Source organism: Diabrotica virgifera, chromosome 2, assembly GCF_917563875.1.
Source record: "Diabrotica virgifera virgifera chromosome 2, PGI_DIABVI_V3a".
NCBI lineage: Eukaryota > Metazoa > Arthropoda > Insecta > Coleoptera > Chrysomelidae > Diabrotica > Diabrotica virgifera.
The window spans coordinates 129,958,048-129,972,203 of record NC_065444.1 but is presented as its reverse complement, the minus strand read 5'-3'; the positions used below and the strand labels follow the sequence as shown (position 1 = coordinate 129,972,203).

Here is a 14,156-nt window from a genome sequence, read left to right as displayed (position 1 = left end):
TTTTTACTTGCTTCTGATTTCGCCGTTTGGCACCAGAAACCTACATAATGAAGCCAGTGGGTACAACAAAATACCAGTTGTGACTTAACATCGCGAATATATTTTCATATTTTTCGTCTCGACTGTCAATAAAGTCGATAGCGAATATTGTAGCCAACATGGTATCCAACGATCGATAATGGTCATTGAACTAGAAGAAGAAGCTTTCCTGAAGTATTACTGCATTAATGTTTTTTTCGAAACTAAAATATGTAAATAAAAACTTATTCAAGAAACTCTATAGGAGAAAATAATATACGTAACTTGGCTAGCCTGTCTACTGAAAATTGTATGACCCGTTCTTTAAACTTTAATGATATAATTTGTAGGTACTTTCTGCGAAAGAGAAAGCTCGGAGAAAAAAAATTTATTAATAAATGTCTTGTTAACGTTAAACTATTATTTTATCATAAATATGTAATAGGTAGGTACCTATGCTTTTAAAAAAATGAGATATTTAACTACAATGGACAAAATATTTCTGTATTAATTTATACTATATTTACTATAGGTACGGTGTGTCCATAAAGTAACGCATAAATTCATTATTAGCCAAATAAACAACATTATTAGAAATTCCCGAAACAGGAACAAGATTTTTTATCTTAATTTATGATTTTTGGCATATTTATATTTCATACTAGTGAGGTCATCCATATGACCGTGATGACGTAATCGATGATTTTTTTTTAATGAGAATAGGAGTCGTGTGCTAGCTCATTTGAAAGGTAATTCAATTCTCTATTCAGTAATATAAACATTAACACAGGGTGTCCAAAGACTTTTTTTAATTAAATTAATTACACAAAAACAAGAACGTGCGTAATTTATTTAACTCAAAATCCATTTTACTGCTGTCAAAAAAACAGAAATGAAATGTTTATTTGACAAATAAATTTTGCTTTTCGCTAAATAAATGTTCAAACTGTCAAGAGGCAGGTGGGTGGCAGCTTGAACATTGAGTTTAAGCAAAAAGCAATGTTTTGTTACCAAATACTAATTTTTTCTGTTTTCTGACAGCAATAAAATGTATTTCGAATTAAATAAATTACGCAAATTCTTTTTTTTGTGTCAATTAATTTAATTTAAAAAAATTAGACACCCTGTATAAATCATTATGTTAATGGTTATATTACTTAATAGAGAATTGAATTTCCTTTCAAATGAGCTTGCACAGGACCCCTATTCTCATTTAAAAAAATTATCGATTACGTCATCACGTCCAGACGGATGACGTCACTAGAATGATATATACGCCAAAAAATCATAAATTAAAATCAAAAATAGACCTGTTTCGGGAATTTCTAATAATGTTGTTTCCAAGAGATCATCAAAGAAGTAAAACAACTTGGCCTCAACATAGTGACCCTCGCTGAAACAAAGAAGAAGGGCGTTGGATTAGTAATGATAGGAGATTACATACACCTGTGTAGCAGCGTACCAAAGGAAGAAAGAGCTAAGAAGTATCCGTAATTAACAAAAAGTTTAAAAGAAAAATAACCAACTGGACTGCAATAGATGAAAATATCCTGCAAGTAAATATGACCCTATACTATAAAAAAACAACAATACTAGCAATCTATGCTCCCTCAGAGGATGAGAGGATGATAATGTAAGTACAAAAGACGAATTCTTTGCGAAATTAAACGAAATTATTACGAGAATTGGAAATAACCGAGAAATATTCCTATTAGTCGATTTTAATGAAAGAACAGGAAACAAGCGCCACCACAATGTAATTGGACCTTATGGAGAAGACGTCGTAAATGATAACGGAGAAAGAGTAACTTTGATACAGTTTGAATTTTGAAACTCTTTTGTGGCGCGTTTACTTCAAATTTAGCAAATTTTGTGAAGAAATCTTTTAAAATAAAATTAGAATTTTGTTTTGCATCAAAATGAAAATACATTTTCGCGCCACATAATATTCATATCAGATCTTTTGTAGCTGGAATATTGTATGCGCCACTCATTTTTAAGGCGTTTAGCGGTTTTTTATTCTTGTCTCAGGAGTTTTTCAAAATTATTTATAAATTAAATGTATGAATACGTATTTTTTATGGGAAATAAGCCACAATTTTACTAAAAAATGAATTTATTAACGTTTCGAAGCCCAAATCGGGTTTCGTTGTCAAAATACAAAATACTATTAAAATAAACAAACATGTTGTTGCTAAGTAAAAAAATTCTTCTAATAATTTATGTAATCTGACTCATTTATATTGGCAATTCAGACGTATATTATACATTTTAAAGTAGAAGACTTTAAAATGATATCGCCAATATTTATGAGTTACGTTCCTGGGACGACTTTACTAAAAGATAGTTCATTCGATTACATGAAATCAATCCCAACTCAAGAATATCCGTCGCAAAAAAAAATCATAGCATGTGATCTGTCTTTAAAAAGACAACCAAATGCAACGATGACAGTAAAATTCTCGCGTTAGAGATTCCATAGTAAATCACGAGGGAAAACCAGGAAAAAACCTCGTGATACTATCCCGACATCGTAAGTATTTGGTCTTACATTTAATCTACCTTCAAAAAACTAATACCAAATTCTGACTTTAATATGTTTAAATTATACATAATATTAATATTACATACAGTCGGAAAAATGAAAGAATACCCATGAACGAACATATAAAACACGCTGTATTTTCCTGTCACCGTGTCACAAAGAAAATTGCCCAGCGCAAGTACATGTAATAATAATTATTACATGTACTTGCGCTGGCCAATTTTTTGTATGACACGGTGACAGGAAAATACAGCGTGTTTTATATGTTCGTTTATGGGTATTCTAACATTTTTCCTACTGTAGATATACAATAAGTAATACTAAAATATAAAATTTGTACTAACTCGATATGTTATTGACTTCTAATCGTGGTATTTTCTTTCTATTGACTTCCTCTTTCAGTATGGGTAACCACATCCTACTGCATTCTACCGAGGAATTTGCGACACAATTGGTTTCGTTTAGCATAATTAGAGCCGCTTCTTTGATTTTTCTCTTTTTACTATCTGATTCTTTCATTTTTGGGCTTCGAAACGTTAATAAATTCATTTTTTAGTAAAATTGTGGCTTATTTCCCATACAAAATACGTAATTATAAAAATGCCACAAGGAAATAGCTTCAGAACAACATAAATGTATGAAGTTGAATGCAATATTCCTCTATTACTCGTTAAGCTTTATAAATGGTCACCTTTGTTGCATTATCTCCCAAATGATCTAGTGTCCATCGAATGTACACTGGATTTTTTTTTCTATTCGAAATAGATTGAAAAAAATATTGTGATGGCCGGCAAATGAACTCGGATTGCCCGTTGCCAGATCAAATTAGCGTCGTAACCACTACAACTACATAAACCATTTAGGGAATAATCGTTAATTGGATTATACTTTTGTAGCTTAATAACTTCTAAACGGTTTAACCGATTTTGTTCACTAAACATGAGTTTGAAACGTATTGACAAGTAGTATCTTATTCATCTAAGGTAAAGTATGATAACTGAAGCTATTACAGGAATTATTGAGCTTGAAAAACAGTTTTTCCCATAAGAAATAGATTTGATCATACTTATGAAGCCTATAACTTAAAAATTCGAATTTTCCCGGATATAAGGTAAGTACCGTTAGATTCGTCTAGAGTCCTTCTACAAACGCTCAGTTATTGGCGTAATTCGTAGGTTGAAATTTTGAGTAATTGTCGAAAAACCAAAATTTTCAAAGTTTAGTTTTTCAGTTTTTCTGCTATACAGAGCCGTGTCTATGTCTGATCCTGACAGCTTAGACACAATTTGAAAGCTTAACTCAACGCTATTGATTTGGTGTATTTACTGTTCTCCTGTCTCTTTTTGAACCCAAGATATATACGGCCAAAAAATATGCTGTTTTGTACCTACCAAGTCCTATAGCTGGCTTATGGGTAGTCAAAACTCACAAACTACACCGGTTCTGAATCGGCCCTCACCCCCTCTTTAAATACAGAAAAAAAAATCAGATCGGTTTAACTTTTCCACATACATACATACATACATACATACATACATACATACATACATACATACATACATACATACATACATACATACATACATACATACATACATACATACATACATACATACATACACACATACATACATACATACATGCATACATACATACATACATACATACATACATACATACATATCCACAAACATTTTCCCTTTTTTAAATAAAAATTGACTCATATTTCTCAGCTCGGTAACGTTTGAACGGTATAACCGATTTTCAAAATTAGACATGCGTTGGAAAGTAATGATCGCTTCTATTAGAAACCGTAAAGGTCGGAGTTAAATTTTTGAAGTTTTTGGGAGTTTTGAGGACGAGAACGAAAAACAGACCCTAAATAGGAAGGGCCGTAAAATCCACACCCTTGGACCAAAATGGACGGTTGAAATATGAATGGGTTAGTCTTTTCCTGAACTTTAAGATCCGAGTTGGCCCAATTTTCAATTCAGTTAGATTTAGAAAATCGAAAATTTCGTGTATACAGGGTGTTAATAAATAAGTATGAAAAATTTTAAGGGCTAATTCTACATGAAAAATTAATACCAGTTTGCTCTATAAACATATATGTACGCAAATGCTTAGTTTCGGAGATACGGGGTGTTGAAATTTTTATTTCAAACTGCCAATTTATTTATTTCTCTAAGACCTGTTAAGCTATGAAAATGAAATTTGGTGAGTTTTAGGAGGTAGTTATTACAAATTTTTTGACATACAATTTAGAATTTTGTCTTCATCATTGGCGCGCCTACGCGCAATGGTCTGAATTTTTTTAAAGAAAAAATAGTACGCCACTGAGATATTTCGAATTAAAAATTATTTTTAAATTTCACGTCTAATTTATGATAAAAAAACCTTTCCTGACTTTTTTTCATATGATGCACGGTTGTTATGCAGAAAAATAAAACATCTTGGCGCATATTTTTCATTTCTTAATACATCATCAAGAACTAACCAATATAATAATACTAAACTAGAACAATAACAGAAAATATTACTAATAAGATTTCAACTAGGTGCAAATCTGCAAGAAATGTTTAAAATGATCTCCTTTACAGATAACAGAAGAATTTTATATTCATCATTGGCGCGCGTACGGGTAATGGTCTGAATTTTTTGAAGAAAAAAATAGTACGCCACTGAGATATGTCAAACTAAAAATCATTTTAGAATTCCTCGTTCAATTTACGACAAAAAATCGTTCTTTCCTTTTTTCATACGAGGCGCCGCGCGCCGTTTTTATACAAAAAAATATAACATCTTAACGCTTACCAAATATTTGAGGTAGTTTGCATATGCATAGAAACTTAGTCCAAATACTTCTTCTGTTACCTGTAAAGGAGATCATTTTAAACATTTTTTGCAGCTTTGTACCTAGTTGAAATGGTATTTGTAATATTTTCTGTTATTGTTCTAGTTTAGTATTATTATATTGAATAGTTCTTGATGATGTATTAAGAAATGAAAAATACGGGCCAAGATGCTTTATTTTTCTGCATAAAAACGGTGCATCATATGAAAAAAAAAGGAAAACAAGGTTTTTTATCATAAATTAGACGTGAAATTTAAAAATAATTTTTAATTCGGAATATCTCAGTGGCGTACTATTTTTTTCTTTATAATAATTCAGACCATTGCCCGTAGGCGCGCCAATGATGAATACAAAATGCTTAATTGTATGTCATAAAATTCGTAATAACTACCTCCTAAAACTCACCAAATTTCATTTTCATAGCTCAACTAATCTTAGAATAATAAATAAATTGGCAGTTTGAAATAAAAATTTCAACACCCCGTATCTCGGAAACGAAGCATTTGCGGACATATGTTTATAGAGCAAACTGGCATTAATTTTTCATGTAGAATTAGCCCTTAAAATTTTTCATACTTATTTACTAACACCCTGTATATATTGTGTCGCGTGTAGGGGGTGTAGGTGTGCGCCACTGGCGAGAACTGCCGTTCTCTGGTAATTACGTGATAGTTAAACAAAATTCACAAATACTCATTAGTGATATTAGAGCTATGAGAGGAGCAGTGTGCGGATCAGATCACTACATGGTCAAGGCGAAAATTTTTTTCCCATATAGATTAAATGAAAATGTCTCACCAAGCCAAGACAAACAGCTTTTAGAAAGAATTGAACTTCCTCAATACAATCTGTCCAGTTTAATTCATGAGAGCACCTGTACACTAAACAGGGTGTTTCATTGGGGAAGTAACATAAGTTAACTGTAGAAAGAGGACACTTAGGTGGTCTCAAAAATACCATACTTAATGGCTCTTACTGCATTAATAACAAAGATACTGGATGTTTTATCTATTTTGCCATTTTCTTATTTGGTTCGTAACTTTTTAACCACACTGTATATTTTTTTTATATTTGGCACGGAAATATTATTTAAGGTGTACAATCAATTAATTTATTTAAAATTATAAAAAATCCAGGTCCGGATTAAAAAATATTGGAAAAATGTTTCGACTCAAAAACAATACCCTGTAAATTAAATTTTTTTAAATGGATTTTGTATTTGAAGAGAGGATGAAAAACTAAATTTATTGGTATACTTTGAATTTTTGGCAAAATTATTTTTCTAGTAAAATTTTGAATTTGATTTCTGAAATTATGCGAATTGCTAGAGCTCGAAGTAGAAAAAAATTTAAATAAGACTTAAAACTTGTTAAACACACTGTATATTTATTTTATATTTAATACAGAATATTATTTAAGGTGCCCAATCAATTAATCTATTTACAATTATAAAAAATCCAGGGCCGGAAAAAGAAATATTGGAAAAATATTTCGACCCAAAAACACCCTGTACATTAAATTTTTAAATGGATTTTGGATCCAATTAAAAAGGAGGATGAAAAACTAAATTTAGTGGTATACTTTGAATGTTCGGCAAAATGATTATTCTGGTAAAATTTTGAATTTAAATTCTGAAATTATGTGAATTGCAAGAGCTCAAATTAAAAAAATTAAACTGTGACTTAATTTTAATTAATACCATTATTTAATCTAAATTGGTTAAATGTTGACATTTTAGTGTTTTTTTATTATGGCGACAAATAATTCATAACAAATATTCACCTTTAATTAATGAATAAATAATAAGTGTCCACAAAAAATACATAACTTTAATCAACGAACTTCAATAACAAATCTTACAAATTAAAAAAAAAACAAAAATTTTTCCAAAAAATAAATTATCAAAATTATAGTAATTGTTCAAAATGGCCACCACCTTGTCGAAGACAAAGTCTTGCTCTTTTTGTTATTTGTCTGACTGACTTCCTAATATCGTCAGGGTTATTCTTTATTTATTGGAAGGCGTCTCGAATCCGACCAAAAAGTCCTTCTCTACTATTTATTTCCTCGTTAGAAACTTTGGATATTAGATATCCAAAAGTTATTTTTCAGCAATCTCTTTCTGTTTTTTAATATTTAAGATAGTTTGTTGATAAAGGTATGTATTTTTTTGTGAACTATATTATTTATCTAATAATTTTCATTAAAATAGCAAAATATTAGAATCAAAAGTTTAAAATATTTAAAAACTAAATCTAAACGTAATAATAAGAAATAGTATATTATATACTTACAGCACCATTATTGTTTCCATTTTCTTCATTTTTTCCATCAGTTTTAAAACTTTGTTTTGAACAGAAACGTTTTCTTAGCTTATTTTCTTTAAAGGAAGCCTGTCTCTCTTTCATATTTTGTACATTCTGTACGACTTGTTGTAATTTCTTACTTAAAGCCATATTTTTTTCTTCTTTATTCTTATTTTCATTTCCCAATGTAGTTTCAACATTGCGCGGTCTAATTACTTTGTTTTCCAAAATGTTAAGTTTAGTTACATTCTGGGTTTGTTTAGCTGACGGCAAGCTGCTAATATAATTTGGTTTTAAAAACAGATTATTCAGATTTTCAGATCTTTTTGAAAAACAATTATCTGAAAAAAATACATTTATATAGGTACTTCAATATTCTTCTAAACTCAATATCTACAAACTAGTTTTCAGTTCTATTGCGCCAAAACTCAGGTTTTCTTCTGATACGGAAAAACTATGGAGTATATAAAAAATATTTATAGATAGGTATAATAAAACTTATGTGTGGCATATAAAGTGTTGTCCAACGTATTGGACAAAAGACTTCTCCCCTACGCTGAAGAAATAGTAGGAGGATATCAGTGCGGTTTCCGTCCTAATAAATCAACAACGGACCAGATATTTACAGTGGTCAGTGAGGCAGATCCTTGAAAAAACCCTAGAGTTCGGCGTCGACACCCACCACATATTCGTGGACTTCAAAGCCGCATACGACTCAGTTAATAGAAGTAAACTTCTACTTGCTATGGCAGAATTTAAAATACCGCTTCATCTTCGTCCAATTAACTGAACTTACGCTCACAGGAGCAGAGAGCGTGGTAAAAATTTAGAACGATTTCTCAAGACCCTTCCATTGCAAAAATGGACTAAGACAGGGTGATGGACTATCGTGTCTCTTATTTAACCTGGCATTAGAAAAAATAATTCGAGAGTCCCAAATTAATACGAATGGTACTATCTTTAACAAATCAGTACAAATTGTCGGATATGCAGATGACATAGACATCATAGGTAGATCTAAAGAATCTCTGAGAGATCTTGGTACTACCAATATAATGGTACTACAATAATATTTAAATTGGAACGTACACAAAAGTTTGGGGGGGTCTAAAGGAACAAAACCCCCATAAAAATTTTATGTGGTGTCTAAATTTCACTATAATTTTTTATTAAGATACTACTGCCATAAGAATGCCACATGTCCATTTTCAATAAAATATCTCAAATAGTCTTCGATATATTGGAAAAAATCGATTTTTGTTTTGTAACTTCAAAGGACTGTAACTTGTACTAAGGTAAGTTAAGTTCAATCGAACTCAGAATATGTGATTAAATTTATGATCTGTATTTTTGTTACACCCTGTATATTATGCCTATAATTTAATATAATATACCCAATTTAATCTCTTCAGATAAAACTATCCACATTAAATAACTTTTGAACCACTCATTTTTAGAAAATACGCAAAAACACGTCAAATAATACTTGAAGGGGGCGAGATTATGCCATATTTAAGCTTGCCGGGAAAGGCACCCTCTCACCCCCGTATCATCCCTTAATTTTTTTTAATACAAACATTTTAATACCAAAAATTTTAACAATAATAATTATTCAAAATGACTATTATATTGAAATTTTGAATAATTACTATACTGTAATGTTTGGTAGTGAAATGTTCATTCTAAATGTTATAAAATTGTTAAAAAAATAATTTTTATTCAATCCAGTTTTCTTGCTTTTGTATTTATTTTTCTCATAAGCTAATCACTTTAAGAGTCAGTAATCAGTACAAAGAGGAGAATCCAAATATCAAATAAAAAAAGGTGGAAGTAATTAAAAAAAAAATTAAGGGATAATACGGGGGGTAAGAGGGCGCCTTTCCTGGCCAGCTTAAATATGGCATAATGTCTCCCCCTTCAAGTACCTATAATTTGACGTGTTTTTGCGTTTTTATAAAAATCAGTGGTTCAAAAGTTATTTAAGGTGGATAGTTTTATCTGAAAAGCACTGTATAATATAAACCAGTGATTTTACCCGTTAGTTTTAGGGTCAACAAACTTTCAAAAGAATTTTTATTTTAAATTTTTAAAATAATAAACGTCTTACATCTAAACCAAGTAAATACAGGGTGTCCCGGAAAATAGTGCGTTCCTTTAAGGTATGGAGAGAATACACAATTTGGAACAAAAAAGTCCTATACCATTTTTTTATAAAGTTAAGCGTTTCCAAAAAAAAGTTAACATTGTTTTCCATATACCTGTATTTTAATGTTTGGAAATTTTAATAAACTGGCAACATCGTACGCACTACGGCATAATAACATAATAAGAACTCGTTTGTGATTGTGATTAACAGTATTTAAAATAATCCAACCTAATAGTAGGTAATACTACTTATGTATTTACTATTTGTTTACTAAAATTATTTTCTTTTGAAATGTATTGAAATACCTATTGCATAATTTTAAACGAATTACACATCTTTTAACATAAAAACACATCTTTTAACTAAACTAGTATTATGTATTTAGTAAGGTTTAAATGGGTTGAATGCTGAGTATTGCTGAGGGCTTTAACTGAATTACATAGTTTTAATAGTTTACAGTGGAACTTAAATACACCAGATAATGTCTCAGTAATTTGTTTACTTGTGAACTGAAATAACTAAGTTGTACTTACTTGAAAATAATTAATATACCGAATAGATGTTTCAAGTAACCTTTCACAAACACCATTCATAAGTAATAACATAATAGGTAATACATTCACTATTAGAAAACATTTTCGGCATTGACACTAAACAGGATTCTTTAAAACTATCTGTTTACTATCATCTTCTATCTATTTACATGGGACTGTCTATGCTTAAATTTGCGTACCGCACATAGTTGTCAGATTTAAATTTGGATACCAAAATACATTTTAATTTTTTGGTCAAACGGTTGCATTTAGAAAAAAATGTTATAAGAGTTTTTTGTTCTACATGGTGCCTTCTACCTATACCTTTAAGGAACGCACTATTTTCCGGGACACCCTGTATAAAGTTACATAAAGCTTTAAATTATTTTTTTTTTAAATAAGGTAACCAATATTTTTTTTCAATTTGGCGAAAAATTTAATTATATACTGATGAAGGATGATCCAATACATGGAAGGGTCCATGTATTATTACTCCCGTAAAAGTAGAAGCCATTATACAAAAGTGTACAAACCTTTTTAAAGTTGTTAACAAATTATTCCTTTCAATCTATACTCAAATCACAGAATATAACTAACCATACAGAAGCGAAACTCAGGCCAAAAACGGTAACATAAATTTCATGCTCATGCGTCACGTAACTGGTGCAACCTCACTTTTGCGACGGACAGTGACAGTTGTTTATAGTTAACTTTTATATTTATATATGTTTTATTTTATATTTTATTTATTTTTCTAGCTAAATTTTATATTTCGTATTTAATTAATAACTATTTGTCAAAAATATTACATAATTTGGAACGGTCTATTCCTTAGAACATGAAGTTCTATTCTGTAACTGGTACAGAAGGTCAAATATTTCGGTCCCAACAAAATCAATGGAAACGACAGTCAGATTCGCTTCTGTGTGGTTAGTTATTCTGTGCTCAAATTGTATTTTTAAACATCTTATATAAATAAGTACAAACATAATAATTATTATTTGAATATAACATAATTTGTTTAAACAATATAATTGATATAATAGGGAACTTACATAAAATTTTAAATTCGAAAAAATGTTATAAATCACAACAGAACATAATTTAAAATATATATCAAAGAAAAAGAAGTTGTTTTTGTCTTTCGTTTGGCCCCTAAAGACGATTCTAAATGCAAATTATAGCAGCCAGCCCAAAACGCCTCATGACGTCATATGATTATGTTTACACTCCGCACCAACAAAGTAAACAAAATTGTATATAATTTTAAATCAGACATTATACGCTCTGAGCTTCGCTGGTGGCGCTCCTAGCGGATTACTGGAATTATCTTTCACCGGTAATTTTTAAATTTATTATTTAATTGTTATCGCTTAACATTTACAACGCAAAAAATTAATTAAATTGTAATCGATTTTTTTAAGATTTTGCTAATCATTTTGACGTTTTATTGATAAAATATGAATTTCTTACTTCGGATACTTTCACAATTATCGTGTAGATGGCGCTAAGATTTTTAGATTAAATTATAATTACATACTACGGAACATTAAAAAAACTTAAATTCAGTATTTAAAACGTAAGTATATTTAAGGTAAAAATATATACCACAGCTTTGACCAACTAATATTTTTTATAATTAATGTTTTTAATTTTAATTTTACATTAATCACTCTGACATTTATGTCAAATTTCCGGTAAACGTTTACAGACTTGCCACTACTGGCGCTCGAGAATTTGTAAATATCCCCTCTACGTACGAGCTCACAGCGGATAAACGTCTCACAAACGTCACAAGTGATTTTGATCGTTTGAAATGATTTAAATACATAAAAGATTTTAAATTTGTACTTTGTAAATAAAGTTATTATGAGGTTTTAAGGCGTGAAATTTTGAAAATCTCATTTTTAAACGAAACTGAACATTATTATGTAATAAAACAAACATGCGCACGTTCCCTATTCCTACATATCTACAAAACAAAACAAAAGTGACAATATAAGTACCTACTAAAAAACTTGATGAACTGAAAAAACTTAATGTCATTTATATTTTTATTACCCTGGAAACATAATCAATAGCCCTTTAATTAAAATGTTTCTCAATAAAAGTGTCAATATTTCGAAAATTATTAACTTTGTACCTATAAAACCTTATAGCAACACTGATTTTTTAAATTGTAGAAGTCTTGGATATAGGTACATCAATTTTGTTGTAAACATTTTTTATATACTCCATTAGTCGTAAAAGAAAACCAGAGATTTGGCGCATTCTGTATATATAATATGCTGTAACATTTTAATTAATATAAAAAGAGTATCTATTATTATTAACCGGCTAAATGTATTCAAAATCAGTTACCATTTTTAGATTTCAACGGTGCCTCAGCTATTAACTTTGTTTTTAGGGCAATTTGTGATTCCTGAAAAACAAAAAATTAATTTTTAAACAGTGAAAAGTATGGATAAAACATACCTCTTGTCTTTGATCGACTTTTTTTACATGTCTATATTTTTGTTTTTCTTTAATATCTGCATCGAGTTTCAGCAACTTCTTCATTAATTCCTTCTCTCTTGAACTTACTTCTTGCAACTTTTTTGTAGATTCATCAAAATATTTCTTTTCCAGCCATGCTTTGGCGAACACAATAAAATCTTGATAGTACATTTTTTGTTGTATTTTATATTTTGTTTCTTCAACCAATATCTGTTGTTTACGTGTAAATTGCAACATTTTAATATTAAATTGTTCTTTCTTTAGTTCCACTTGTAGTTCTCTTAATATTTTAAAGGTTGGATTTGTTTCTTGTAAATGTTTTGTGCGACTCTCTAAATGTTGTGTATACTTTCTTAAAATATTATCACCTTCTTCTTTGCGCATTTTTGCTTTTTCAGTTATACATTCTATATGTGATTTTTGAAAAGTGTATGATTGTTGACTTATAGAGTAAGTGTCCATTAATCTATAAACAGAAAACATAGTGTACAGAGATAATCATAACTGTATAATAATAAAAAATAAAAAAGATCCTTATCCATTTTGACGTTTTTTTTAACGTCAAAAAATGAAAAATAAGGTGTATCGACTGTGTTGTTGAGGTATGCATTAGTGGCATACACTGGAGATGATATCAAATTTTCAAATAACTCGGCTTAACAAGGCAAGGCTCTCATTTAAGGCACTTGCCACGCACCGGTAGCTTTATTTTTATTGATTTGCGGGTTACAGAACAACCAAATAAAGCGAAAAAATTAGTGTGGGGAAGGAGCAGAATTAAAAATGATTAGTCGTCGGCGTATATATAAAAAAAGCCGCATCACATTGAAAGCATGTGATAAGGAAAGTAACAGGAAACTAACTCAATAAATTATTAAATTCCAATTGCCTAAAGGCAATAGGTACTCAGTCTACATCAGGTTTTCAATTTCAATGTGAAGAAAATTGAAACCTGGAATTTACAAAGCACGTACCAATCAGAAAAAAGGGAATAACGTCATTAATAACATGAAAAGAATAAAAAATAGTGATCTTTGGGATTGGTGAATTTAAACGGACGAAATTAAAGATGTTCTTCAACGACTAAGGATGATGAAAAAATACAGATATATATAGTTTCGTGCATAAGCGCTATAAGTACATGCTAACAATCGGCCTCGCATAACAGCTAGGTGTCCCCTACTGTTTGTAGGGTTAACCTTGAGTTTCGTTCATCTGCCTGTCACGTGTTGCTGTTCGTTGTGTGTGTCGGTGCGTT

General features: G+C 30.1%; 1 protein-coding gene across 8 annotated transcripts in view; it reads right to left on the bottom strand.

Moving 5' to 3' along the window:
- The window catches only part of LOC114335660 (probable cyclin-dependent serine/threonine-protein kinase DDB_G0292550), a 172,722-nt gene that overhangs the window by 46,843 nt on the left and 111,723 nt on the right, over positions 1-14,156 (bottom strand). For 3 of the 8 annotated variants that reach the window (XM_050643977.1, XM_050643980.1, XM_050643973.1), the window contains exons 3-5: positions 12,878-13,364; positions 12,764-12,824; positions 7,712-8,064 (exon numbers count right to left, since the gene is read on the bottom strand). The exons of 3 other annotated variants lie outside the window; for them this stretch is intronic. In XM_050643977.1, coding sequence (XP_050499934.1) covers positions 7,712-8,064; positions 12,764-12,824; positions 12,878-13,364 — 901 coding nt within the window. The remainder of the gene's footprint in view (positions 1-7,711; positions 8,065-12,763; positions 12,825-12,877; positions 13,365-14,156) is intronic. 2 more of the 8 variants (XM_050643978.1, XM_050643976.1) reach the window with 2 other exon arrangements.